Here is a 27,998-nt window from a genome sequence, read left to right on the forward strand (position 1 = left end):
TGCCTCCATCTGGCCATTCTCTGTGGCAACCCCGAAAGTTGCGGGATTCCCACCCCACAGAAGTGCATCTGGCACTTGCATTGTTTTAGTTTTCATTGTATGCGGAAGATGCACCTCTTTTTACCCTGGCCCGTGACACTCCAGATGGAGGGCTGTAGCCCGCTAGGTTCCACTCAAAGTAAACCCATTGAAATCAATGGATCCAAGTTAATCATGGCCATTCATTGCAATGGATCTCCTCTGAGTGCGGCTAGCGTTGGTTATAATCCATATATTTCAAGATCACCACATTCTCTTCATTATAATTTGCTTTCACGGTTTACAATATTGATTTTTTTATATTGTTGCAACCTGCCCTGGGTCCTCACGCTGAAGAGTGGGTAGGAAATCAAAGTAACAACATCATCTTGCACCATAAATTTGTGTGCAGGCCTGGCACCAGCAGGCAGCCAGGTTGGTCACTGGCTGAGGGCCCATGCAGCTGGGGCCGGGAAGGAGCTCCAGCTCTGCAGTCCCTGCCAGCATCAGGTTGCAGGGCACAACTGGATGGTGGTGTGAATCATGGAGCGGGAGCTTCCAGGCAACACCATACGTGCTTAAAGAGGCCTGGTTGCACCACTTATTGTGTGCTGCGCACTCATGCCTCCCATCACCCAAGATGGCGGTGGAGGCATCAACACACCCCGGCTGCCAGCTTGGGTGATGGCAGGCATGCACAGTGACACAATGACGCAAGAGGTGGTGCAAGTGCACATTTGGGGGGGCACAGCAGTCTGGTGCCCAAAGGTCTGCATCAGTATGGTGCCGGCCCTGCTTTTGTGGCTACTTTGGAGGGCGCTATCCCATGAAACAACACGACTTTTATTTAGCTCTTAACTCCAAAGAGCAATTTTTCTTTCAGTTATACCCGTATCAGCTGTAGTAGGCAGATTGTGCTTCAGTGACAGGGAGGGATGGCTGGTGCCCCCATTGGGGCTGATTGTGCAGAACGCAGGGAGGCCAACAATAAGTTGAGCCAGTCAATGGCAACCAGCACCACTCCGATTGGTTGTAACTAAGAAGGCAGATGGAGGTTGATGGGGCAGAGTGCCTTTTGCCCTTATGGACCAGCTTCCACTGCAGACAAGCTTGTTCAGCCTCAAAATTCCTCCAGCTGGGCTTCTGCATTTGCCAATTGCTAGGTTCCAACTTCGCCACACAAAACATACACTGCCAGCACAATAGCAAGGCTTTTTTGGGCCCACCTTGTAACTGGAAAGACCAGTTAGGCAAGTGTTCTCCTTTCATTCCTTGCTTTCCTTGAACAGAAATGGGTTATGCAAACTAATTGCACACTCCAGAAGGGCAGCTGCAATTATTCTCATTATGGGGGGGGGAATCCCTGCATGGCAAAAAAAAGAAAGTATCACACAAAACAGTTTGGGTATATAACATGGAAAATATCAAAGAAAAATATAACATTTTTTAAAAAAGCTTGTGTGGGTTGTGTACAGCCTACTTTGCCAGAGGCATGGCTTCTGATCCATAAATGGTGTGTTACAATAAATTGGTTAGCCTTTAAAGAGCCACAAGTTTGTTTTTGGTTTTTTCAAGTCACATAAAAAGGTAAAAGTTGCTGTGTTGGCCCATAAGAAACACTCCAAAATTGTATTAGGGCAAAACCTTTATTAAGCAACCAAAATGTCAAAAAACAGACCCAGTCCAATCCCCCCCTTTTCTTCTATAAGATGAACACAGAAGATACAATTACACTGCCAACTTACTGGCAGTCATAGGAGTGAATTCTGCGATCAAATTGAATCTGCTCAGTAGTCCTGAAGATGGCGACTACCTCACTTCCACCTTCAGCTAACCACTGCCCTTATTTCTAGAATTGTATTTGCCACCATGAGAGCTAGAAACTTGCTTCCCCTCACCCTTTCAAATAAAACCTGAGATTTATCAAGATATCGCAAATGCACAGAAACATGTACACGAGCTCAAGCCCAACCATACTCTTGACAAACTCTGAAAGCATGGAGGCGTTTGCAACTTGGAGCAAGTGATATTCAATGAGCAATTTTTAATTACATTGGTTGTGTGTACAGAACACATACAGGTATTGCAAACAATTGCAGTGAGAGATTTTTAAAAGTTTAAAAGTGTGCCTTTTAAAAAAAAGAATAAATGCATTTAGCCTCCATATCCTGCCATTTCAGGATACGCAAGCCCAGAGATTAGCAAAAAATGAAAGATATCATTTGTAATGACGCCACATGAGCTCAACTGATCTGGAATAGAGCTCCATACAATCATGTAACGTCCAGAGCTCCCTGGCAATAGATTAGAAAAGGCACAGCCAGCATTTTTTACAAGAGGAATACGTGTGTGTTTGAATTTGTTTGTGCTATCTGCATCTGAGGTGATTTTGCAAAGATCTAGTATCAAGTGTTAAAAAATTGTGAGGTTGTTATGTATAACATGTCCCCAAGTGGGGGTGGGGGGAAAGGATGTTAGCTATATTTTAACATTCTTCTCTGTCCAGCCAAAAAGTGCTTCTTTGTAGCATTACTAAGAAAGCAGGAAGCATTATTTGCACATATTTGCGGAGTGAAGTGTATTCAGTGTTTTTAACAGCTTCACAAGCATTCAAAACAAATCGAGGGGCTATCTACACAACCACTTTATGCATTTCTTTCAATTCATATGGCCATTGTTGGGTGGGGGTATCTAATATTCAACCTGGAAACAGGCTACTGGCAAATGGGTTAGGTGAATAAAATTACTGTAACAAAATTCACCTCCCATTTCTGTCACCCCATATGGTGGTGGTGAAAGGGGGGCATTTGGGTTATTTAAAGAGAGAGAGCGCAAAGTTCAAGGGGTGTAAAACTCACCGGCACTCCTTCTGGTTCATGTGCTGCCATTTTAAAATTCCCATCATGCCCCTGAATGATGCCACATCAAGATAATGCCATTTGGGTCATTATGGGGATTTCACACTGGCATTCAGCAGCACAGGATCCAGGGAGGCACCTGTGAGTTTTGCACAAGCATCTTCTAAATTCGCTCTCATCCACCCCCTAATATGAAAGGGGGTGCAATTCTGTCCAGCCTCTTTTGCATCTCTCAATTTCTTCAAATTCAAGGCAAAAGTTCTCTCTTGACAGTTGCATCCAATCACTTGGCAGGTTTTTCAGCCAGGAATTGAATGGGAAAATCCACATGGATATGAGTGACTTGTGTGCCTAGGGGTCAATCTGCCACACACAATAGGTCCTGAATCTGGAAGCTGGCCAAAGGGAACTGCAGGGTAACCAGCTACAGTACTGATAGACCACAGGCCATGTGACAAGGTCCAAGTTTTGTAAAAGATGGTAGGTCAGAGTCATCTGCTGGTATGAGCTAGGCGGAATCTTTGCTTGCTGTTAGGGAACATAGGAAGCTGCCTTATACTGAGCAAGATTCATTGGTCCATCTAGCTCCCTATTGTCTGCACTGACTGGCAGTCATTTTCCAGGGTTTCAGACAGGAGTTTTATTCCCAGCCCTACTCAGAGATGCCGGGAATTGAACCTGGGATCTTCTACATGCAAGGCAGATTCTCTACCACTGAGCTACGTTCCTTCCCTAAGACCCCTGCTCTAGCAGGTCTAATACATGCACACTCATTCTAAGCAATGATGAAGGGAAGGAGCCATAAGGAGTAAAAAAAAGAAGCCCCCAAAAGGACTTTGGTTCAGCCCTGAGAGGTTCAGAGAACGATTATTCAAAATGAGCAGCAGGATAGATATAGCGGCTTCATAAACCTATGTGGCATCTCCCTGTGGCTATTTGGCAAGGCAGTTTTTTCCCACCCAGCCATACATTTTGCTCACGCACCTGCAGCAAGCAGGAAACAAATGTTAGGGGGACAAGCAGCATAAATCATGAGGCCTAGAAACCTTTTTTTAAAAAAATGAAGGCACCAATACTTAGGATTGTGCCTTTGAAGTCACATCCCTCACTCTTCAGCATTGAGCACCATGCAGATTCCCAAACACCTTGAGTGTAGATTTAAGGCAGAACCATAAATAATGAAGAACATGGATGCTGCATGGTACCCCTGCAAAAGACGCATAATGTTATTGGGGACTGGTTAGGTCAACTTGCTTCTATGCATGTGAAACCCAAAACTATGTGAGCAGCATTCTACTCACACAACGGGATTTCATCTTCCTCTCCTTGCACCCCCCTCATCTGCTCCACAGAGTTGCCCAATTTTGAGAATACCGGGGAAGGAGCTGCAGGGGAGGGGACAAAGAAAGCACCGTTGCACAAGCAGAAGTCTACTGCATGAGTGTGATGGCAGCATTGGAACCAACCCAGAATAAAGAACTTGCAACAGCTTGTGGTAAATTCATTTCAAGACCTCAGAAGCAGGGCGGTGTGTCTACTGCAGTTTTATAGAAGCGTATCAGGTAATACTGGGTACAAATTCAGCTTTCTGAGCATCTCAGCTTTTCAATTTTTTTTTTTTAGAAAAGCACACGTTTCTAGCCCTTATCACAGCAGAGACACTTGAAACTTTGCAGCTCGTGCCTGTTGACATTTAAATGAGAGGAGAAGCCATCAATCTCACGTGCCATCAGTAGCATAGTGGCGAATTCAGAAGTGCAGGGTCCCTTCATGATAGGCACAGCCACGCCCCCTCCCATCCCCCCTTTTTTGGCTTGAGAATGAGATCCTTGTTAATACCTTCTCCCACAACAACAGCCGTCCCTAGGAGCAATAAGCATGAAAGAGGAAAGCATTAGCTACTGAGAAGAGACTTCTCAGCAGTTGACTCACTTCCTTTCATTCTGATTGACTCCAATCAGCAGGAAAGGACAAAGACACCCCCCCAAGACCCCAGATGACTGCACCTGTGTACCATGTAGCCACAGCTGCTTCTCCAATTCCCACCCCTTAAACTGGGCTACAAGGATTCTATAGGCAAAGGCACTCACAAACAGTTCATGAGCCTGGAGTGCATTGCGCTGTAGGAGAACTGCTTTAAAAGGGGGGAGCACCAGGGAAGATATCTAATACTGAATATCTGATAATGAATTCATTGACAGAAATGGGAGGGGGAGTTATCAATTTAATTCATGGAAGGAAAATGCATTTAGAATTGTTGGAAGCAAAACGAGTGAGTTACAAGCTTTATCATTTTAATTACCCATTATGTATTCAGGATTGGATTTTTAAAAAATCATGCTATTTTGGAAGCACATTTTCCAAAATGGAAACGAGTCAGTTGTAATCAGCACCGCCTAACTCTTCTTCAATGTTTTAAACCAGTGGTTTTCAAATAGTCTGGGAAAAACCAGGGATTCACTGGAAGCTCATCAGGGATTCCTCAGTGAGAAGTGAACCAATTCTCAAACAGACTGTTTGCAGATGCAGGAGAGTGTTGACTGTGTTTGTGGTTAGGGATGGGCAGAAGGTAGGTTGCCATCTACTGACTGATTACTGGGGAGTTTTTTAAAAAATGAGCAAGGGTTTCTGACTTCTCACTCTTTGATCATAGGAACAGCAAAAGGGCACTTTTATTTTCTAATTAGGCTATTAGAACCTCTGCTCTTTCATATGTTCATCATCCCAATGTATAGCCAATGGAATGTAGGAGGAAACTGGCCTTGTCTTCAGAGTTGCCACTGTGCATATGGTTCTGCCTTTCTGAGCCATTATTGCACCTGACTGTGGGTGGCGGACCCCAGGGTACTAGTGAAAAATGATAGATCCCACAAACCTGAATTATGCCCACCCCTAGTCTAGCAAGCCATGCTCTCAATTCACACGTCAAAAAGTTCTCAATTCACACAGGTCGCCAATACTGGTTTAGACTTTTACATTGTAAAAGTTTGGTATATGTAGCCTGTAGATTAGAATATTAGATGGAGAGACTCTAGCTCTCAGTCTTGAAGACATTCAACACAATCGAATGGGGGCAATCTGTGTATTCTTTACTTTGAGCATTAAAGGATTAGGTAGGGTGGAGACAGCATGGCGTAAGGCATGGATGGGGAACCCAGATGTTACTGGCGTACAAGTTCCATCATGCCCAGGGCTGATGGGAGCTAGAGTCTCAACAGCATCTGAAGGGCCACCCACCTACCCACTGGGGGAGTGATAGGGACAAAGTGGTAGTTACCCCCCCAATTCTAAATGTAATGGTGGATGGAGTGGGTTGCCAATGACCTATAGTGACAATTCATAGACCCTGCCATCCCCCTCACCCCAAAATATTTCAAAATACTTGCTAGCTGCCAGTACAGTCGATGGCCAGAAATGCTGGAAGTTGAAATCCAACATCGGGAGGGCCACAGGTTCCCCATCCTTGCTCCAAGACTTCTTACAGTGAAAATCCAAATGAATCAACAACGTGATGAAAAAGACATTGCTGAGAGGAAATGAAAAGCTTTTGCAAAATACATCAATCAGAAGAGGAATGAAAACTACAACTCCTCCCAAACAAAATCCTATGCATGAGTAGAGATCATAGGAGAAATCTTCTGATATAATTATATTTCCTTGTGACTGTTCTCACAATAAATTATGAGCACAATTAAAATATATGCAAATATACTTATTTTCCATACAAATTGCTCAATTAGCATGCTTTCTTTTGAACCTTTTCAGAATATTTTGACAGAACAGCAACTTGATAACAGGAGACCATTTCAAAGGTTGTTGAAGTGGGCAGTGGGAGGGATGTTTAGCAATGGGGAACGTTATTAGAAATCCACAAATCTACCCACTGAGCTCTGGAGCCCCATTTTTGGGATTTATAAAAGTTAGAACTTTGCATTTTTAAATAATCAAAGCTGAGATTCTTAGGAATCCAAACGGTAGAATTCTACATGCACAGAAATAGGAAATACTTGATGTTAATATTGCAACTTTTTAGCCAAGAGGTAACCAGGAGTTCTGGAACACTGTGCTAAAACGCACACACACAAGCCTCCAAACTCTTGTAATCACAAAATCAACATTTGGAAAAATCTAACCAGATAATGAGAATTTGCAAACTCCGCCAATAGTTATGATTTTGCATGGTACAATCTGTATGAAGTATGGCTTCTTTGGTTCTTTCCTTTTAAAGGGAATTGGAAATTCTGGGTTCAGCTGGTTTGTGAAGCACTATAAAGGCTCCGCTAGCGCAAAAGAGATGTGGATTCAGGGCCAAGGAGAAAGACTGAGTGTTACCCTCACTGAAGTCTCACATTCTCCCACCACCTGTTAAGGCCTAGAAACTAAACTTTGATTTAAAGGTTAGGATTGCGTTCCAAGTTGCTATTCATTTCAGATGTCATATTTTGTGCAGAGCTCCTGGTTATCACCGACTCTTACAACTCTTTTTTGTCTATACAGATTATGTACAGAGAAAGGCTGCTCTACCAGATGTGGGGAAGCTCCAGACGTTGTTGGACTCTAACTCCCATCAGCCCCAGCCAGCATGGCTGATAGGTAGGGATGACGGGAGTTGGAGTCCAACAACATCTGGAGGGCCACAGGTTCCCTAGTCCCGTTCTCTACTATTCCTAGAGTTGCAGATCTAAGGTTTGGGTGTCTGGAGTTTCACATACAGAGACTGTATCTCTCGGTCATTTAGCCTTTTCCTGTCATAGCAGGACAGTAGTGTAACCCAAGAACAATGAACACCTCTGAGTGTAATCTATCATTCCTGCCTATAAGGCAGCCGAAGGCGTATGTCTGGGCAAGACCAAGGCTGCAGTCCTAATCACACTTACTTGGGAGTAAGCCCCACTGAACTCAGCAGAACTGAGTAAACACACAGGAAGCAGCTACACCTCATGCAAAGCAACATAACTCAGTTCACACAGTGTATGCTGACCAGTGTATGCTGAAAGCCAGCCCTGAGAGGCTGCAGGCAGCAGACGCTCCTAAGCTTTAAATCAAGAAGTGTGTGTTCTTATTTTCCACACACAGAATAAACTTCAATACAGTAGCATGATCTGCTTGGATGCACACAGGCAAGAACATAGATCTCTATTCCTTCCTCTTAGACACAGGCTTTGGAACACAAAAGGAAACCCATCCATTTTTCACACATCAATTGCATAATTGGGAGGGGGTTAAAAAAAACTGCTGCCGTGACCATCCTGCCGGTGAGAGGTTGGCTTTCCATGCTCCTTACATCCCCGAATGGGGCGAGGGATTGGCTGGGGTTGGAGGAGCGGCCGCTGGAGGGTTGTGCAGGCTGGTTTCCTTGTAGACAAACCAAGCGTTTCCTGCCCAGAGGATCAGGTTGAGGAAACCAATGACCTAGGAGTGAGAAAAGGAGAAAGAGATGGAATTCTAGGCCTAAGAAGAAACTGAGTGCTGTTATTCTCGGGATGTAGGACTCTGGTACAGCCAGAATGTTGATAGCGGTCTTTCCTTATTTCCTGCTTCGGAAAGAAGCAACAAAACTAACAGTGGGTTTTCTCCAGCCTATCACTGTTTTGCAGAAGGGATTCAGGTGCATACCATAAGTTTAGGTTTGTGCAATTAAAGTGGATTAAAATGCTCTGTCACCCAAGTGGAACAAAATGTCTTTAAAAAAGAATTGGACTTTGCAGTTGGAAAACTGAAAGGGAAATGCATTTAAAAGCATGGGGTGAATGACCTACTGACATATAAACACCCTGCAAGCAATTCAGGATGAATAAAAGAAACAATAAAAATACAATTAAAAATCGTACGGCATCTAGCACAGCGCATTACAATTGCTACCGCACGCATATATTTTTCAATAAATTTTAAAACACAAAAACAATTTAAAAACACAATTTAAACAAATTTAAAAACACATGCTAAATGCCTGGGAGAAGAGGAAAGTCTTGACCTGGCGCCAAAAAAATAACAGTGTTGGCATCAGGCACATGTCAGGGAGACCATTCCATAATTTGGGGGCCACTGTGGCCATTGACAAACGGCCACAGCTTTTGGTAGCCACACATCAATGGAGACCCAACGGACAGCCTCCACTCATGACTTCAGGACCCAGGCAGATCTATTCAGATACAGTGGCCTCAAGTTACAAACAGCTTTAAAAGGTCGAAACAGGATTTTAGACAGGGATCTCTCCCAGCCCAACCTGGAGATGATGGGGATTGAACCCGGGACCTTCTGCATTCAAAGCATGTGCTCTGCCACTGAGCTATGGCCCTTTCCCACACTCTGGAGAACATACATACAGCACAACTGCCTTATGAGTTGATATAGACCAGGGATAGCCACATGTGATGCCCTCCAAATGTTCTTTGGGCTTCAGCTCCCATTGGACCCAGCCACCATGGCCAATGGTCAAGACCCTTGGGAGCTGTAGCCCAACAACATCAGGAGGGCTCCAGGTTGGCTATCCCTGATCTAGACCCACATTCTGTCTCCAAAAGTGACTGGCCAGGTGCCCTTGGGAAAGATCTCAAAGAAAACATGAGGATGGCAGCTATCCCTAGTTGTTCCCCCTTCCCCAACATCTGATATTGCATACATACCACAGAGACATTCAAGGAACCGAAGCTTCTGATTTCCTTGAAATTACATAACCCAGTGTGGAGTTTGCAAGGGTCAAGTTCATGCACAAGGCTGGAGCCAGTGGATGCTTTGATGTCTGTGAGGGCCTTTGCCCAGGCCGACGTGCTCACCAGCCACAGGAAAGAGACGAGCACTGTGATAGCAAAGTCCTGCATCAGGAGAAAATACGACAGTTCTTGGCAGAGTCTGTTCTCGGGGAATGGAGGAAGGTGCACAAACCTGATCACAAAACCAGCTTGTTGCTAAGGGTTACATGGGGCTGATGGTTACATACACCTTTTATTACTGCTCCGTGATGCAGCAGCTGAACTTGTGAGTTGCTTCAATCAGAAAGTGTTCTGCAGGAGGCATTATGAAAGTTCTCTCTCTTGTGTTTGACCTGTGACTTATACAAAGTCAGACCATTGCTCCATCTAGCTCAGTGCTGTCTACACTGACTGGCAGAGACTCTCCAGGATTTCAGGCAGGTGATCTTTCCCAGTCCTACCTAGAGATGCTGAGGACTGAACTCGGGACTTTCTGTATACAAAGCAGATACTCTGCCACTGAGCTACGGTCCTGCCCCGTTGCTCCTTTTAACGGAGATGTCTTAAGACTGAACGTGGGGCCTTGTACACCTAAAACACATGCTCTGCCACTGAGTGATGCCCCAAACAATTCAACAATTTAAACGGCCCCATAGACACTCGGTGGGCAGAGTGGATCCTGCCTTGATGTTCAGGAAGCAACTTGACATGCGGAAGGGATATCACACTCACCAGAGCTCCTGCAATCCCAGCGGCAAGGAGAAGAGGAACAAAGAAATATTGCATCATAGTTAGAACTTTTGGGGTGCACCACACTCCCCCAGCATTGGGATAACCTCTCAGATACATCCAGTGATCAGGTATGGGCCTTGGACCCCACACCCAGGGCATGCATACAAAAGTATACAAAACACCCACACGTTTTGGATGAAAACAGTTTTTTTTTTAAAAAAAGAACTCGCAAATTAAGAAGTTAACTTTTGAGTAATTTTTAGGGTTTTAAAAATCCCCTCCGTCTCCTCCCCAACATCTTTATGTTATTGATATATTGCACAGAAGAAGGAAAAGAAAAAAGTGATAATCTGATAAAGAAACGCTGTTATTTAAACAGGTAGAATACTTAGTATGGCCTAGCACAGAGTGGGGAACCTTTTCTCTGTAAAGAGCTACATTCCCTGGGGAATAATTTGCTAGGGACCAGCAGTGGGCAGGGCCAGAGCAAAAAAAAAAAAAAAAAGTCTCTCTCTGCCATCTCTCTTCCCCACTCTCTCCCCCTCAGTTATTACAAAGAAAAGGTAATATAAAAAATTTTCAGGGCATTCTGTATGCTAAAATATCAATGATTATGAGGCAAGCTCCAAAGCTGTGCAGATACCTTTCACGCCCTGTCTCTAAAGCTTGTTTACCCTTTGGGAGTTGTTGAACGACAATTCCCATCATCCCTGACGACTGGCCACATTGGCCAAGACTGAGTTCAACAACGTTTGAAGGGCCACCGATTCCCCATCCCTCCTCTAAAGGAAAGGCTTGCGCAGGTTGAAAGCTTGCTACCACCACCATCCATTACTAAACAAAAATAGTCCATAAAAAGGTAAGGATCTGAATTTAAAGCTATTAAGAATGGCAATCACTATTTTAAACATTTTTTTTTCGGGCGGGGGGGGGAACTCATTCCAGATAATGACAGCCTATTTACAGCTCTCACTTGGGGAGCCCAGAACACACAGTGCAAATAGACTCAACATACAATTGGTAGGCAGCACACACACTCTTGCTGAGTCCTATAAATGATGGGGAAGCATTATGTTGCCAACTTACAATCATGGGGAGTTTACCAGCACCCCGATACAAGTGCAAATAGCCCAGGTACAGCACCAAGGCACCGATGCAATACAGGAACACGAAGACTGCAAAAGTGACGAAGAACTGCGCAGAGGAGGCATAGTCTCCTGACAGGTAGTAAGTCTTGTCCCACAACTTCGCACAGCTGTGGACTCCAGGGCCGAGCAAAACGTTGTACAACCTTGAATTCAGGGTGGTAAAAAGCAAAAAGTATTGAAACTTACTTTTCAAGTCACCAGATTCTCCACAAACAAGAAAAATGGCAAAATTAACCCTCACATAGCATTTCAGTCTGCATTTCATAGGCAAACATGGTTCTTCCCTTTACCTTTTAAAAAATTCTAATTTTAAAATAGTTTTTTGAGCTGCTGTGACAGACTACGACAGATCTGGCACTCTCCTGGCCATCTTGCCCAGAAGCCCTTGCTTTGAAGAAGGAACACGTTGGCCCTTTCTTGGCACGGCTTGGAGGATGAGATTAAGGGGACAGTGAAGAACCTTGCCTCCCTCTTTGTGTCATCATTCTTGGAAGGGACAAATGCTCTTACCTGAAAGGGTATGAAAAATTAGCTATAAGACTCTGGTTTGTGCCATTGACGCAGATGAGATCAATGGAGGTTTTTCCACTGTAACCCCCACAGGTGGCAAATGCAAAGATGGAGAAAATCTATGAAAGTCCAAGACAAAAAATAAAATAAAAATGCATCAGTGCAGTTTTTCAGGATACATTTGCAAGTACACCACAGAGGAGGAAATATATCCATTCTATGAGCCCTTTTAGGCCATGAGATGTTCTTATTGCTCTGTTAGGGTTATCAGTCAAGGATGAACTCAAAACTACAGGTTTTCTCGGAGCCTGTTTGCAGACCTGATCCCTTGAGCCACTGCCAATCTGTGAAAAACCACAGCCTGTCTTCGTTCAAGAAGCTTTATCACACCTGTGTCTAATTATGATTATAGTGGTAGTAGTACAGTAGGGCCCTGCTTCTCGGCGCCCCACTTCTACGGTGCCAGCGGAGCGATCAGCTGGAGATCTCACCGGAGGAAGGGAAGATCAGCTGTAGCACGCTATGGCTGATCTTCTCCTCCTCGGGCGTCATCAGACTCCCGCGCTCCAGCTGATCTTCTCCTCCTGGTGGGCAATCAGACTCCCGCACTCCAGCATATCGCGCTGGAGGAGGGGAAGATCAGCTGTAGTGTGCTACAGCTGATCTTCCCCTCCTCTGGCATGATCAGCGGGTTAGGTTCCAGACCGCAGCGCTACAGCTGATCCACTTTTCGGTGGTTTTCGCTTTTTGGCTGTGGTCTGGAACCTAACCTGCCGTATGAGTGGGGCCCTACTGTAATTAATTTCTAAGGCACTTAAAGTTTCCAAGTATTACACAATTTTTTGTTTTTTTAAACAAGAAGACAGCTCCTGCCTGTGGGCTTACATCTGGGTCCCCAGATGTTGTTGGACACAACTCCCATCAGCCGCATCCAGTGAGGCCAATGGTCAAGAATGATGGGAATTGTAGTCCAGCAACATCTGGGGACCCAAAGGTTGGGTAAGGCTGCCATACTGACCATGTTTACACATCACTATAAGGTATAAAGCAGGTTAAGCCAACGCTGTGCTCTCCAGATATTTTGGACTACAACTAGCATCACCCCTGACCATTGGCCATGCTGGCCGAGAAGCTGATGGGAACTGTCATCCAAAACATCTGGAGGGCACGTGTTGGCTTTCCTTGTGATATACCATGGCTTGCCATTAATGCTAGGGCAGAGTAAACCACAATCCCTGGCCTGGAATTATGCCCAAACTAGGGATCATGGCTTTAAATGTTGTAAGCCACACGGAGGGGTCTCTAGGCTCTGGAATGGTAGGATACAAATAGACAGATCAAGGTGGCTCACTGCTGGCCCTCCAGATGCTGTTGTATTATAACTCCCATCTTTCCTGATCCTTGGGCCCTGCTGCCTGGGGCTGATGTGAATTGTAGTCCAGCAACATCTGGAAGGTCACCCCTGAAATAGACAGAATCCTGAGGTGGTAGTGTGGACTGCAGGCAGGGGATAGCATTTTTAACACTCCCCAGTATTATGCTGTTTTATGAAAAACAACAACATTCTTCTGGCAGCTCAGAAAGAAAGGCTCCAACCCATTCCAGACCCTAATCTGCAAGTTTTTCCACCTGCAGGGAGTTGCTTTGGTTTTTTAATTCTCCCTACCGCTACTATTTTTATTTTTTAAACTAGTATAAAAAGAGCAGTGGTAGGGAGCATTCAAAACTACAATTCCCATTTGCAATCTGAATTTGTACCATCCAGTCTACCACCTGAGGAATCTTAACACTTTTATTTGACAAAATTATAGCAAATAAAGCTGGCTGAAAGAAAAACAAACCCAGAAAGCACCAATAAAACTACAGTAATAACATCAATAACACATTTGTTAACAGGACATCTGGCAGTAAAGCAACATCTTGCTCATAAAAGGGCTTGCCTGAAGAGAAAGGTCTTGACAGCTTGTTTGAAAAAGAGCCAATCTCACAGGTATGCCACACCAAATTCAGTAAATAATTCTAGAGTTTGAGGGCTGTTGGGTTGGTGGTCGCTAGGCCCCATCTGGACTATAGATTTAAAACAGTATCATACCACTTTAAACAGTCATGGCTTCATCCAAGGAATCCTGGGAACTGTCATTTGTTAAGGGTGCTCAGAGTTAGGAGACCCCATTTTCCTCACAGTGCCACAATTTCCACAGTTCTCCAGGAAGGAGGATTGTTAAACCACTCTGAGAATTGTAGCTCTGTGAGCAGAGTAAGCATCTCCTAACGACTCTCAGCACCCTTAACTAACTATAGTTCCCAGGATTCTTTGGGTGAAGCCATGACTGTTTAAAGCGGTATTATCATGATGGGATGATTTCCCCTTGAAGCTTGGATCCTAGTAAGCTTCCCTATTCCAGGTCACACTATTGGTTAAAAATGTAAATGTACTGCCTTCAAGTCAATTCCAATTTATGGCGACCCTATGAATAGGGTTTTCATGAGGCTGAGAGGCAGTGACTGGCCCGAGGTCACCCAGTGAGCTTCATGGCTGTGTGGGGATTTGAACCCTGGTCTCCCAGGTCGTAGTCCAACACCTTAACCACTACGCTATGCTATCTATCCTGACTTACCACTTGCTCTGTAGAGTACCAAGCAGTATACCTCTGAGTGCCAGTTGCTGGGAGTCACAAGTGGAGAGGGTGCTGCTGCACTCAGGTCCTGCTTGTGGGCTTCCCATGGGCATCTGGTTGGCTACTGTGAGAACAGGATGTTGGGCTAGATGGGCCATAGACCTGATCCAGTGGGCTCTTTTTATGTTCTTCAACAAAGGGCTTTCCCATCACAAGTGCTACCTGATACTTTTAACTGGAGATGTCGAGGGCTGAAGCTGGGATCTTCTACATGCAAAGCATGTACTCTACCTCTTCAGCTACAGTCCCTGCCACCTCATTCTGCGCCATGGTTAGACTAGGCCAGCCTTTCCCAACCAGTGTGCCTCCAGATGTTGTTGGACCACAATCCCCATCTTTCCTGACCACTGGCAATGCTGGTTGAGGCTGATGGGAGTTGTGGTCCAACAACATCTGGAGGCACACTGGTTGGGAAAGGCTGGACTAGGCTTTGGTCAGTGGAACATGACATGATGGCACACAAGCTTGCAGACTGAGCTTCTTACTCTGTTCCCCGACTCTCAGAGCCTGGCCTCGATTCTTCAGCTCTGTCGGTTTCATAAGCCACCTCTCTACACACCCGCCTAGACTGACAGAGAACAAGCTGATCTTGGTTTTGCCTTTGTGACCTACCACTCTGTTTCACCTGCTCAGTCAGATGCTAGCCAGCTTTCTGAGAAAAGGCCTAACCTTGCAGAAATCTAGCTCTTTCCTCATTTGAGAGGCCCTGAGCCTACAGTGAACCTTTCAGCACAGGACATTTTTGTGCCAGATATGTTCCACATGGACTGACCCACTTGGGTCAACCCATCATCTGCGTGTGCTACTATGTCAGCATGCACATTTTATCATGGAGAGAAGGATAGTCTCGGGGTCATGGCAGCTGCATCAAAGAAATGCAGAAACTGGTCTCTTAAAATTGCCAGCTCTCGTTCTGTAACAGGGGTGGAGAACTTTTAACCCTCCAGATCTTGCTGAACTACAACTCCTATCAGCCTCAGCATACATGGCCAACGGCCAGGGACGACGGAGCTGCCATTCGGCAACAGCTGGAGGGCCAAAGGTTCTTGACATCTGTTCTATTAAATGTCAGCTTTGTAATGCCGGGTACTTCATCGCTCCTGCCCAGGATTAACTTGCTGTGCTTCTGCATAATCCCAGCATACACACACCCTTGCTTTGGTCAGGGTAAGCTGTCCCACTCCACCAATTTATATGACACCTGAGCACAGCAACACATGCCTTAGTTCCAACTAGATTGTCTTGTAGCAACGTGCTCTGCATGGGCCTACCTATGAAAAGCCTTCACGAACTGCACAGAATGCAGCAAGTATGTAAGTGGGCGCTTACCCATGGGACTATATTACACATATCCTACAGCAGCTGCTCTGGTTACCAGCTTGTTTCTGGGCATAACTCAAAGTCCTGGGCGGTAATCCCTCCCCCTGAACCAGCCAGCCTGCTCCCTGAGTTCTCATGGAAAGCCTTTCTCTGTATCCCCTATTCCCCTTTAATGTACCATATAGGGCCTATAAGAGGAAAGGGTCTTCTCGGTGGCTGCACCCACGTTTTGCCCCATGAGGCTCAAATGACAACACAGCTGCCATCTTCATGTTCAGTGAAGGTTATTTTATTCCATCTGGCTTCTGTCTTTCCAAGTAGATAGTTGCTTTTATCCAAAAATGGTCTTTTATCTAAAGATTGTGAGTTGTAGCCAACTGAATTCTACTCAGAGTAGACTCCTTGAAATGAATGGATCTTTGTGTTTTATCTGCAAGGCCCATCTCTACCTTGAACTGTTTGATACTTTTGTATTATTATTGTGGGATTTTAACTGCCCTGAGTAATATGTCTATATTAGAAGGCGGGGTAAAAAAAATCTCAATATAATGTAGTAAAATAAGCAGATGTGTAGTCGTCCAGGGTTCTGGGGAGCAGTGTCCCAGCTGGGTCCCTACATCTCCTACGAGCTGATCAGCATGAAAGGGGAATGTGTTAGCCACTGAGAAGAATCTTCTAATATGCTTCCTTGTCGTTTCCTGTTGATTGCAGCCAATCAGAGTGAAAGGAGATGAGTTAGCCACTAAGAAGTCTCTTCTGAGTAGCTAACATACTCCCCTTTCATGCTGATTGGCTCCTAGGGACATCTGTTGTTAAGGTGTATGGGGGAAGGACTGAGGAGTGTGGAGATGCTGAGAGAAAACAAGCAAGTGAGGGGTGTTGTTCAGAGGGGGACATGGCATTACTATCATGAAGGGACCCTGCACTTCTGAATTTGACACTACGCTCCCGTAAGTAAATAAATTAAAAAGTGCCATAACTCAGAGGATATGCATTGCCTGCAAAAGTCTCTGGTGCAGTCCCTGGTGCGTCAAGGTACAGCTGGGAACTGCTCCCCTTCCTGAAACCCTGGAGATCCACTGCCAGTCAGTGTAGATAATACTGAGCTAGATAGACCAATGGTTCGATTTGGCCTAAGGCTGCTCCTTATGTTCTTATGGGGCAAACCATGTGTTGCTAATTTCCCACCCTTTAAAATGCAGCCACGGACGCAGCAAGCAAAAGCAAAAATCCCACAAGGGCTGGGGGAAGTTTCTTAACCCTTCCCCCTTATCCCTTTTTCCCATAAAACATCTGATGTCACTTTGGATTGGTAGCAGTGACTCCAGATCGGCTGACTGCTATCATCCACATAACCAGTTTAAAAATAAGTTATTTTTTATTTTCAGTTAAAAATAAAATGGGGGGGGGGAGAGGATTCTTGAAACAGATTGAATTCATTATAAAAATCTTTTGCAAAGAAGAAGGTTTCTGTTTTGAAATCTTAGCTTCCTGCCATCCCCCCTCACCTTGCAAAAGACAATGAGAAACCTGAAAAGAAACTCAAGCCGTCATGTTGAAGGCATGCAAACTCAGAAAGCATTTATGCAATATTTAGTGTAAGGGCTTAACTTATTTTGAGAGTAGAGGTTTCCCCCCCCCATGGTGCAAGATTTGAAGTCATATGTGTAACGCTACAAGACTGAATTAGCAAGAACAGGCTCCATAGAACTGTCTCACAACCATATCCATCCTTGGGATAGTGCATTGACCCATACCTCATGTTCTGTGGAATACAGAAAGGAGACAACAGAGGAATACCTCTGTCACTTTGTTAATTTCCTCACCTCCTCTTCCACGCACAATACTTACACAAGTATTACCCAATGTAAGTAGAATTACTAGAAGCAATGGAAGTATCTTCTTGCAGAACAACACTAGCCTAGCCTATGGGTGGGTATTAAACTAGAAGAGAGACAAAAATGACATTCTATTCTTGCAGAGACGAGGGTCAGCAAGGCAAGCAGGAAACTAAATGGGTCAAATCTGTATTCATTTGCTTATTTCGTATTTGGTGTATTAAATCATAGAATCATGAAGTTGGAAGGGGCCTCCAAGGCCATCAAGTCCAACCCCCTGCTCAATGCAACAATCCAAGTTAAAGCATACACAACAGGTGGCTGTCCATCTGCCTCCTGAATGCCTCCAGGGTCGGACAGCCCACCACCTCCCTAGATAATGCTTCCATTGTCATACTACACTAAGTCAGAAAGTTTTTCCTGATGTTCAGCTGAAATCTGGCTTCCTGTGTTTTAAAATTGCAGTGGTTTTTTTCCGTTTTCAAATTTATTTTCTATTTGTTGAAACCTGCCCTGGGACCTCCCAGTGAAGGGCAGGTAAGAAAAATCTTATAAATAAATATCCACAATAGCTATGTCCTCCCTCCCATGACAGAAGCAGTACACCTGAAACATAGGTTGCTGGGGATCCCAAGCGGGGACAGTGCTGTTGTGCTCAAGCCCTGCTTGCAGGCTTCCCATTGGGCCATCTGGTTAGCCACTGCAAGAACAGAATGCTGGACAGGATGGGTGACTGGCCTGATCCAGCAGGGCCCTTCTCATATTCATATATTTCAGGCCCAATTTAAAATGGTCACAGACACAAAGCACATAGCAGTTATAAACAAAGACAAAAAAAACTACCAAACGGCGTCAAACCAACAGGGTGACTTTAGTATCTGAAACCCTTAAACCAGAACTCAAAACTTTTCCAGTCTTACGACCTACCAAAATGGTAGAAACTGTACCTTCTCCGTTCCCCCATTTGGCATGCTTGCAATTCCATACGGAATCCCAAGAATGCTACCTTTCATTTTTTTTAAGACAGACAGACAGACTTTGGCTGCTCTATCTGTAAACCATTCCCCAGTGGCACCTGGAAGGAACGCTCCCTCCCTCCATTTTCTCGGCTGCGTACACACCACACCTCTAAAGCACATCTCTCTCCCGCCCCCCAGGAATCCGGGGGAACTGTAGTTTACCCCTCACAGAGTTATAATTCCCAGCACCCTTAAACTACAGTCCTCAAGACCCGGGGGGGGGGGCTTTAAATGTATGGTGTGTGCTCAGCATTACAAATACAATGCACATTTTATTATACAGCCACAGATCTGGTAAAAAACAACTTAAAACACCAAAAGCATACAATTTGTAACACAGGGAGTTAAAATATATGGTACTGATATTTCCTGTCCTGCAGGGAATTGCTCTTATCTGAGAACCTCCAGTTTCCGGTTCCTCACTCTGGTTTACCTCCTACCTCTAACGAAATATTTACCTCATCATGCAGCTTAAACCTCAAAGTAACTACTTCTGGAGAAACAAGAGCCACAGTCAGGGCAGGGCAAATATATATATACATACCGTTGATTCCTAGGTCCGAGAATCTACTTTTTAAAACACCAGTATAAAGGTTTTTATATCATCTGAAAACACACTGAATTTCTCACAGGTCTGCATTATATTATTTTAGATCAGCCTTGGCCAATCTAGTGCCCTCCAGATGTTTTGAACTACAGGTGCCTCCAGACTACTAGTATTTAGGGGGAGGGATTAAAGGCATACCAGAACTTTAGGTTTATCTTCTCAGTGGTGGCCCCGTTTATGGAACGTTTTCCCCAGAGAGGCACGTCTGGAGCCATCATTATCTGTTTTTAGGCACCAGGCAAGAATATCTCTCTTCTCCCTGGCATTTGGCTCCTAACCTTGGAGGGCTTTTAGAGGGCTCTTGATATTGTAGCTTCTTTTTAAGGGGTGGGTTGTTCCACCGCTGTTATATTTGTTTCTTAACCTTTTCTTTTGTTTTTATACTGGGTTTAACTTTTTGATTGTAAGTCACTCTGGGTTCACTTTTGTGAAGAAAAGTGACAAATTTAATAAATAAATAATAAAATTGATTAAAGTGCTCTGCGCAACAAATCTTTTTTAAAAAATGGACTCTTTGCTATTTGGAAAACGACAGATAAATGCACTGAAAAGTTTGAAATGAACAAATGATTAATGGAAAGACATGTAAACACCCTACAAGGAAATCAGGAGGAATGCATCACTGTATAACCACCCTGTAAACGTATCAGAACAAATGTGCAATAAAGACTGGACGTTGTCTAACCTCTGCATAAGCTTTTTGCAATCAAATCGGGATGAATACTCCAAAAACAGGTCAAGTGGAAGAGCCCTACAGCAACTCTAATCAGCTCTGGCCAGCACCACATTGTGCTGTGCTTGCTGGGACTGACGGGAGTTGTAGTCCAAAACAGGTTTGCAAAGGCTGTTTTCAGATGCTCCCTCTGCTATAGCTCTTCCAGATAATTCAAGCACAAAAAGGCAGCTTGGCTGGGGAAATACCACTCTTAGTTTCCCAGCAATGTAATTACTTGGGGGATATTTTTGCAGGTGTTCATACCACCTACTGTTCTGAAGTTCAGACCACACAGAGGGTTTCCCTCAAACAGCAAAGGAATGTTAGAGATGACTTTTCAGCAAGAGTGGGTTAACCCCCATATCTTTGCTTTCTAGAGTGTGGCATCTTCTTCAAAAATATTACGAGAAGAGTCTCAGGAGAAGTGTTAAGAGTCCATATTGCATCTGCAATACTGCTTGTGGAGTTACACAGGCAGACGTAACCACTATGAGGCAAAAAAATTCTTAGAAATGACTTTCCGCCCACTAAAGCAGCTGCAAGGGGGTTGGATCAAGATCTGGACCACTTCACAATGCAGGCGGAGGAGGGTTCCTCTTGGTCGTTTTCCCTCCGAAAATCCACATACGCACACCCAATGTTATTTACTACACATAGCATCTTATGGAGCAAAGGGCGATTTTTGTTGGGGAAAATGACATGCAGGAGCATTAAACTTTGCTCTCCAGTCCTGATCTGGACAGTAGTGGCAAATTCAGAAGTGTAGGGTCCTTTCATGATAGTCACAGCCATGCCCCCTCACAGCCACACCGTTTCCACTTTCCCTCACCTCCTTTGTTCTCTGTGTCATCTCCAAGTCTACCCTCCACTACTACAGATATCCATAAGAGCCAATCAGCATGAAACGTGAGGCTGTGTGTTAGCTACTGAGAAGAGTCTTCTCAGTGGCCAACTCCCCTCCTTTCACTCCTTCACTCCGATTGGCTCCAAGCAGCACGAAAAGTCAGGGACTCTTCTCAGTGGCTAACATGCTCCCCTTGCATGATAATTGGCTCACACATAGGAACCTGGCTGGAACCACGCTCCCCAAAAAGTAAGGGGTCTATGACCTCCTGCGACCCTCAATGACTACACCCCTGGATCTGGATCCCTCTCTCTCACACACACAGCTGGCTAACTCTAAACACACTTATTAGAATGTGCACTTAAATAACGAGGAGTTCAGCCCTTAAGATCATTTTGTCAATAATGATGACTCAAAAAGCAGTCCAGGATGCATTGAGGGATCTTATTTAAACATGCTACTACAGAAATGACCCATTCAGATGAAAGGGTTCGAGGCACATACATCCTCACAAGCTATTCCAAGAGACAGGGATGCAAAGTATTTCATTAGACCTGGCTTTAAGACTACAATCCCCCAGTTACTTACTTAAGAGAGTAAGACTGCAATCCAATACACACTTCCCTTGGAGTAAGTCCCATTGAACCCAATGGAGCTTGCTTCTGAGTAGACATGTATTGGATTGCAGCCTAAGTCCCAATGAAGTCAGTGGGGCTTGCTCCCAAGTAAAGATGCTTACAAACAGGCTGCAAGTTGCAGTCACAGGGCAGCTCCATTCTGACAGTTCCGACATTCTCTTCGTTGTATTAGGAGTTACTGTTGTCTTCTGCAGCCCAAATCCCAGCAGAGACAACAGTAATTCTGCTAGACACCCTCTCTCCCCTCTTCCATACAAGCAAGTCAATGAACAGAAATCTCTCCATCATACGCATTCCAAATGGTTTTCTTTTTCCTACACATTTCCCCCCTTTTCTGAAGTTGAACCCCAAGGAGAAAACATTATGTGCACTCTTTAACTCAGGTAAACTTGCTGAAAGAGGTTTCTGCAGTAGCACACAGTTCAAAACAGGATTTAGGCATTCCTCCAGCAACCAGAGAAGGAAAAGAGGCAATGAGGTGGGGGCCTTTAATCAGAAAAGGATAAAAACAATTAATTCAGCATTTCATTCTGTCTACCAATGTGCATATCAAAGAATTCCTACTTTTAAAACAAATATTGCATCTTGAAAAATGTCACTTCCCCTCTTCCTGTCTCTACTAGCTCTTTCCTCTTTCTTGCTACAGGGTACTTAGGGGAGTTTTGGACTGAAGCTGGCCCAAGACATTTTGCTGCCTGTGGCAAAGGCCAAGATGGCACCCTCTCCCCATTTCATGAACAGAAGCTAGCTGGATTGACAGCTAAATCTTAGGTCAGCACTTGCAATGGGACAGCCTAGGTGAGGGGGCATAGGGCAGGGCCCATGGCCCACGCAGCTGCCCTCAAAACCTTGCCACCACTCCCCAACTGCCACAACTGCAGCCTGAGGCAGTGGCCTCACTCTGCCTCATGGTGGGAACAGCCCAGTTTTGGACTCAACCAGAGGTTCTTAGCCTGTTTTGGGGGAGTGTCCATGGACAGACTTAAGGCAGTCTGTGATCCAGGCGGGAAACACACACACACACACCCAATTTCCCATGCAATAAAACTGATTTCATTTATTTATTTGCTGGGGGATCCATAGCTTTCATTAGATTTTCAAAGGGGTCCATTACCCCAAAGAGGTTAAAACCACTGGACTAGAAGGACATCCTTGGCTGCTACAGACAGGCAGTCCTATGGTATCATGTCTGTGCCAGAGATAGGTTTCTAGCTTGCTAGCCAGAGAAAAGCTTCATCAAAAGGCTGCATGGTATGTATCTGCCACCCTCGGTTTCCTTTGGGAGGAAGGGCGGGATAAAATTGAATAACAAACAAATAAAATCTGTAACGAGTTTCAAATACAGTATCCCCTAGCTTCACCCCACCCCCTGCCTCTTGATGACACTCTGACGAGAATGCAGAAGAGGACTAAAGTGTTTTGTAGTCAAAACAAATTGAAAAGCACTGGATTGCAGTATATAACACACTTAACATCTCAGTTTCTCTGACCTCAGTTCCAATTATCTACAACAGAGGGTGGGCAGGCTTTAGGCTCATGGGATCTTCTTTTTTGCACTAGATCTCCAAGGTACACCAATTGGAGCCAGGTGCAAAATAACACCTAGGATGGGCGGAGGCAGATGCAAAATGGTGGTTCAAGGGGCAGACCCAATAGCTTGTTGCACTGGATTAACTTTCACGAAGAAGTAGAAATCTATATCCGAGTTACAACAGATCAGGGTTTGCTAGCAGCATACGCCTTTTTTTGCTGCTGCTATCCTTAAACAATTGGGAGTCGGGAATCTTTACCAAACTACTGCAAATCACTCAGATCTAGCAGTGGACCTGCTTTCCCTCACACCAACTCGTGTAAACATACACACTTTGTGCTTTTCCATTCAAAATGAAACACACAACAGAGCCTCGCAGGAAACGGAAACTGAAAATACTTTCTAGCAAAGGCATATTTTTTACTCTCATTGTAGCCACATTTGAAACACAAACTGTTTTCCTTTTCAACATCAGAGAAGTGTTTTCATTTCCCCAGCCTTTTAGTATTTTGTGCAGTTTTTTTTAAATTGAATTTAATAAATAGGTGCATAAACATACATTTCAGACAATTAGGCTAAGTTAAGTATTGCAGAGTAGATAAAAACATGCACTGAGATTAGAAAAATGGGAACTGCAATTCAATATATTAGAAATGAACTGCATATAGATTATTTTGATGCTGCATTATATATGTATATTTTTAAGGGATGTATATTTTTAGGTTAATGTATTGGGTGAAATCGTAAGTAGGAGCATTGTTATGATTTTTCTAAACTTAACTATATGTTTTACAGCACAATCCCATTCATATCTACCTAGAAGAAAGTCCTGCTGAGTTTAATGGGGCTAGCTCCCAGGTTAAGTGAATATATCACTGCAGTCCTTACGATGTAATGTTTGTAGAGTATGTCTTTTTGCGTGTGTGGACCAGTTTGCAAGTAACACTAAGCCAAACCATGGCTAAGTGTATATGTGCAAGCAGGCCAACAGAAAAATCACAGCTGCTTTGCTTCCCCTCCAATTCTGCTGCTGCACTATCCAGAGAGAAGCCATGGTTTGGCTTAGTGTTACATCAGAACCCTGGCTTGTGGTTTGTCTCCTCCTGACAAGCCATGAGAAGTAAGCCAAGAACAAACTTTGGCTACAGCCCATAGCTTGTTTGGAGAGAGACAAACTGCAAGTCCAGGTTCAGATGTAATGTTAAGCCAAACCATGGCTTAGCTCTGGATAGTGCAGCAGGAGGAGGAGGATCAGGAGAGGAGCAAAGCAGCCATGGTTCTTCTTCCAAGTACTTACATGCTCAGTCATTCCCACTTGGCCATGGTTTGGCTTAGCATAACATGCAAACTCGGCCTGTATGTTTGAGCACAAACTAACTTAAGCCCCAAATATGAAACTACCCTCTGTGTCCTAGTTTAAGGAACTGTCCATAGTAGCCAGAGACTCACAAACCCGTTCTTAACTTTCAGAAAAGTGTACCAAAGCAGTCATGATCTACTTACAACTTTGAGAATCTCTACAGCTTGATTATTGAAAAGCCTATAATCAAGAAGACATGCAAAACTATTTCTTCCCCTGCCCCACTCGGGTCCAAAGCTCTCCAACTCCTCCAATAAACAAGGGCAGGATAGAGCCATTGTGTAACTCTCACAGACATGTTGGGTTTACTAATGGTTTGGGGGCTGTTTTGTGCCTTTTGATCTGTTTCTTTTTTAAGAAGTTATTTTGAATTGCTTTATGGATTTTTACACACACTTTTATGCAGACCACCTGAAGCACTTTTCATACATTTGAAAGTAAAGACATGCTCAAAATAGCATGTGGCACCATTTCTGCAGGGCTGCTTGACTCAAAATGAAGATGGGAGAAATGGAACCACTGAATGCTCAAGTGTGTCCCGAAATGAAACGAAACCTAACCCATGGAAAGCTATTGTGGGTCAGGGAGACACATCCTAGCCTAGCCTTCTAACATGATTATTTCCCATGTACTAGGATTTGATTTTTACACATAGAAACATTCAAGCATGCTGTTGCCCACCTACATTCTGCAGGTCTGTACCAGGTAGAAGAACTGTGTGACTGAGCACTCCTTTGTGTAAAAAAAAAAACCTCTCTGCGTAGGAAGCTCTCTTATCCTGAATCAGACCATTAGCTCAGTACTGTCTACATTGCAGCCTTTCCCAACCAGTGTGCCTCCAGATGTTGTTCAACCACAATTCCCATCTTTCCTAACCATTGGCAATGCTGGCTGAGGCTGATGGGAGTTGTGGTCCAACAACCTCTGGAGGCACACTGGTTGGGAAAACAGTGACTGCCCCTCCAGCGTTTCCAGCAGGAGCTATTCCCGGCCCTACCAGGAGATGGAAGGAACTGGACCTGGGGCCTTCTGTGTGACTTTGCCACTGAGATATAGCCATTCCAGTCCCAGATACCATCTTAAAGTACTGTACCATGGGCTTTCCCCCTTACTGTGGAGATGGCTTCCTAGAGTCACTTCTCTAAGAAGGGTCAAATCACCTGTCCCACCACCAGAAGCCCATCTATACATCTAGCAGGCCTCAGCCTAGGAGTCCATCCCTGAAGAGCACAACAGTTCCCAGTGGCTCCGGGGAGTAAGCCATGCTACACAAAATACGGTACAGTATTCCATTTGTTCCCTTTGCACTGCTAGGAACACAGGAAGCTGCCTTGTATTGGATGAGACCACTGGCCCATCTAGTGTAGCGCCACCTACTCTGCCCAGCAGCAGCTCTCTGGGATTTCCAATAAGGGAATGCTAACTTCCTGCAGAGAGAACCAGTGTGGTGTAGTGGTTAAGGTGTTGAACTACGACCTGGGAGACCAGGGTTCGAATCCCTACACAACCATGAAGCTCACTGGGTGACCTTGGGCCAGTCACTGCCTCTCAGCCTCAGAGGAAGGCAATAGTAACCCCCCCCTCTAAATACCTATTCATAGGATCACCATAAGTCGGGATCGACTTGAAGGCAGTCCGTTTCCATTTTCAACTCCCTGCAGGCGAGGCCCTTAAAAGGGCCTTGATTCAGAGGCCGACCTCAAATACAGTCGCTGGGTTCTATTTTGCTACCCGAATAAGCTTCTTTGGCCAAAAGCAATCCTTCGCAACCTGCACTATTAAGAGTTGCCCCCCTACCCCACCCATGAGAGCCAGAATCAAGATCAGATTGTACTCCACGGTCCACTGATCTAAACTACACGTGCCTCCTACACTCCGGGAAGTTTACACCAAGTAATCGCACTGCAGCTCGGTACATTTCAGGATTGAAGCTACAGATCTCTTTTTTCGGGCATACGCGCTCCTCTTTCCAACGTAACGCATGGAACGGCGAGTCTGCCTTTTGCCGAACTGGCTATGAGGCCCCCAAACCAGAAGGCGACAAATATGCCAGATTCCAGAATTTAAACGTTATGTGAATGCATGGTCTCTCCCTTCCCAGGGCAGATTCCCAGTCTCAATCAAGCACATGGCTTGTTTGGAAATAGAACAAGCGTCCCCGCCCTGCAACAACTATGCAAGGGGCGTAGTGTGCACAAACCGCCCAGAATAGATCTCTGGAGAGGGATCGGTTTGAAAAACACGACCCCCTACAACTCTAAGCTAGCTTGGAAAAGTGCAGGCCGGAGGCCACGCCTGTGTTTATAATAGGGAGCGGGTGGAACTGCAGGAAGAAATGTCAGCGGGAGACCAAAACAGGGCTCTCTGCCAATCCCTGCGGGGGGGAGGGGAGTTGGGTAGATCCCGCCAAGAATGGCAGCGAGTGACCAAACGGGATGTAACCCCCCTTCCCCCACAAGGCCCCCGATCTCCCCCTGCTAGGCCGCCGCCCCAGCTACTAATCCAGATCCCCGCTTGCCACGGCGGCGGCCAGCAGGGACTCACCCATTGCAAGACTTTGATGAAGCCCAGCGGCTCCTTCAGGGGTCCCAAGTTGAGCTGCAGCCCAGACATTTTCTGCGGAGAGAAAGAGAAGAGAAGCGAAGGGGAGGGAGATCTTTCTCTCTCTTCCACCGAAAGGGGAGGAGCAGAGTGGGGGGGGGGAGAAACAGAGGGGGCGTTCATGGCCCGCGGGCCTCCCAGCTTCCTACCTGACTCACTCGCTCCATGCTAGGCTTGGCCCGACGCTGCTCACGCCCCACCCTGAGAGCGCCCCGCTGCAAACGTGGTTGCTGCCTGGCATAGCCCAGAGCCGATCGGCTGCAGCTGCCCTGGGCGGGGGGTAGGTTGAGGGGGAGTGGTGTAGCGGGCTTAGCCAGCTTTCTCCAGACCAGCTTCCTGTACCGCCCCCCCTCCCACTTCAGGTTGCCATCTTACTTTCTGGCTGGGCGTCGTTGTCTTTTGACAGCGGCGCGACTGGGCCACGCAAGGCGCCGAAATCTTTCTCTGGATCTGGAGAGGCAGCGGCCAGAGGGGAACGCTTCTTTCCTGGACTGCAATCCCTGCTGTTATCTACTTGTAGCGGTTCACTCTCACCCCCTCCCACATCAGTACGTCCTTCCCCCCCCCGTGCCATTTTCCCGCCGCGTTGTAGAAATCCAACAGGTGCAGCAGACTTTTAAAATAGGAAATGTGATATTTCTGCCTGCTGGAAGGCATACGTGCAGCACTCCCCCCCCCCCGCGAAGAATAAGGAGGCAACCCTACTCACCTCGACGTCCTAGGATTCAGTGTCAGGCCGTTCTGAATAGCAAGGATAGGGAACTTGTGGCCTCCAGAAGTGCTGGACTCCATCTCCTATCAGCCCCACCCAGCATGGCCAGTGGTCAGGAATTATGGGAGTTGAAGTCCCCATGATCAAGTTGAAGCCCTGCTTACCGTGGACACCGTC

The 27,998-nt window shown here is 45.4% G+C and overlaps 1 protein-coding gene across 4 annotated transcripts; it reads right to left on the reverse strand.

Moving 5' to 3' along the window:
• Positions 1 to 1,645: 1,645 nt before the first annotated feature.
• Positions 1,646 to 27,914, reverse strand: LOC133370981 (synaptophysin-like protein 1). Of its 4 annotated transcripts, none has more exons than XM_061597994.1 (6): positions 27,819 to 27,914; positions 27,053 to 27,124; positions 11,959 to 12,077; positions 11,387 to 11,591; positions 9,503 to 9,691; positions 1,646 to 8,288 (listed from the first exon to the last, which is right to left on the reverse strand). In XM_061597994.1, exons 2-6 carry the CDS (start codon positions 27,119 to 27,121, stop codon positions 8,157 to 8,159), a joined length of 714 nt encoding a protein of 237 aa, XP_061453978.1. In that variant the 5' UTR covers positions 27,122 to 27,124; positions 27,819 to 27,914; the 3' UTR covers positions 1,646 to 8,156. The 4 variants fall into 4 exon arrangements, with proteins under 4 accessions (XP_061453978.1, XP_061453980.1, XP_061453977.1 ...); XM_061597996.1 differs by lacking the exon at positions 27,819 to 27,914 and adding an exon at positions 27,485 to 27,559; XM_061597993.1 differs by lacking the exon at positions 27,819 to 27,914 and adding an exon at positions 27,259 to 27,433.
• Positions 27,915 to 27,998: the final 84 nt, after the last annotated feature.

This window comes from Rhineura floridana, chromosome 15 (assembly GCF_030035675.1).
Source record: "Rhineura floridana isolate rRhiFlo1 chromosome 15, rRhiFlo1.hap2, whole genome shotgun sequence".
Taxonomy (NCBI): domain Eukaryota; kingdom Metazoa; phylum Chordata; class Lepidosauria; order Squamata; family Rhineuridae; genus Rhineura; species Rhineura floridana.

Bases quoted from the DNA above. Each gene is read 5' to 3' on its own strand.
- LOC133370981 (XM_061597993.1), bottom strand. The intron at 11,592-11,958 runs GTAAGAGCATTT...CCTGAATTCAAG, and splicing joins AATTTTTCATACCCTTTCAG to GTTGTACAACGTTTTGCTCG. The intron at 8,289-9,502 runs GTATGTATGCAA...TCTCACTCCTAG, and splicing joins GTTCCTTGAATGTCTCTGTG to GTCATTGGTTTCCTCAACCT.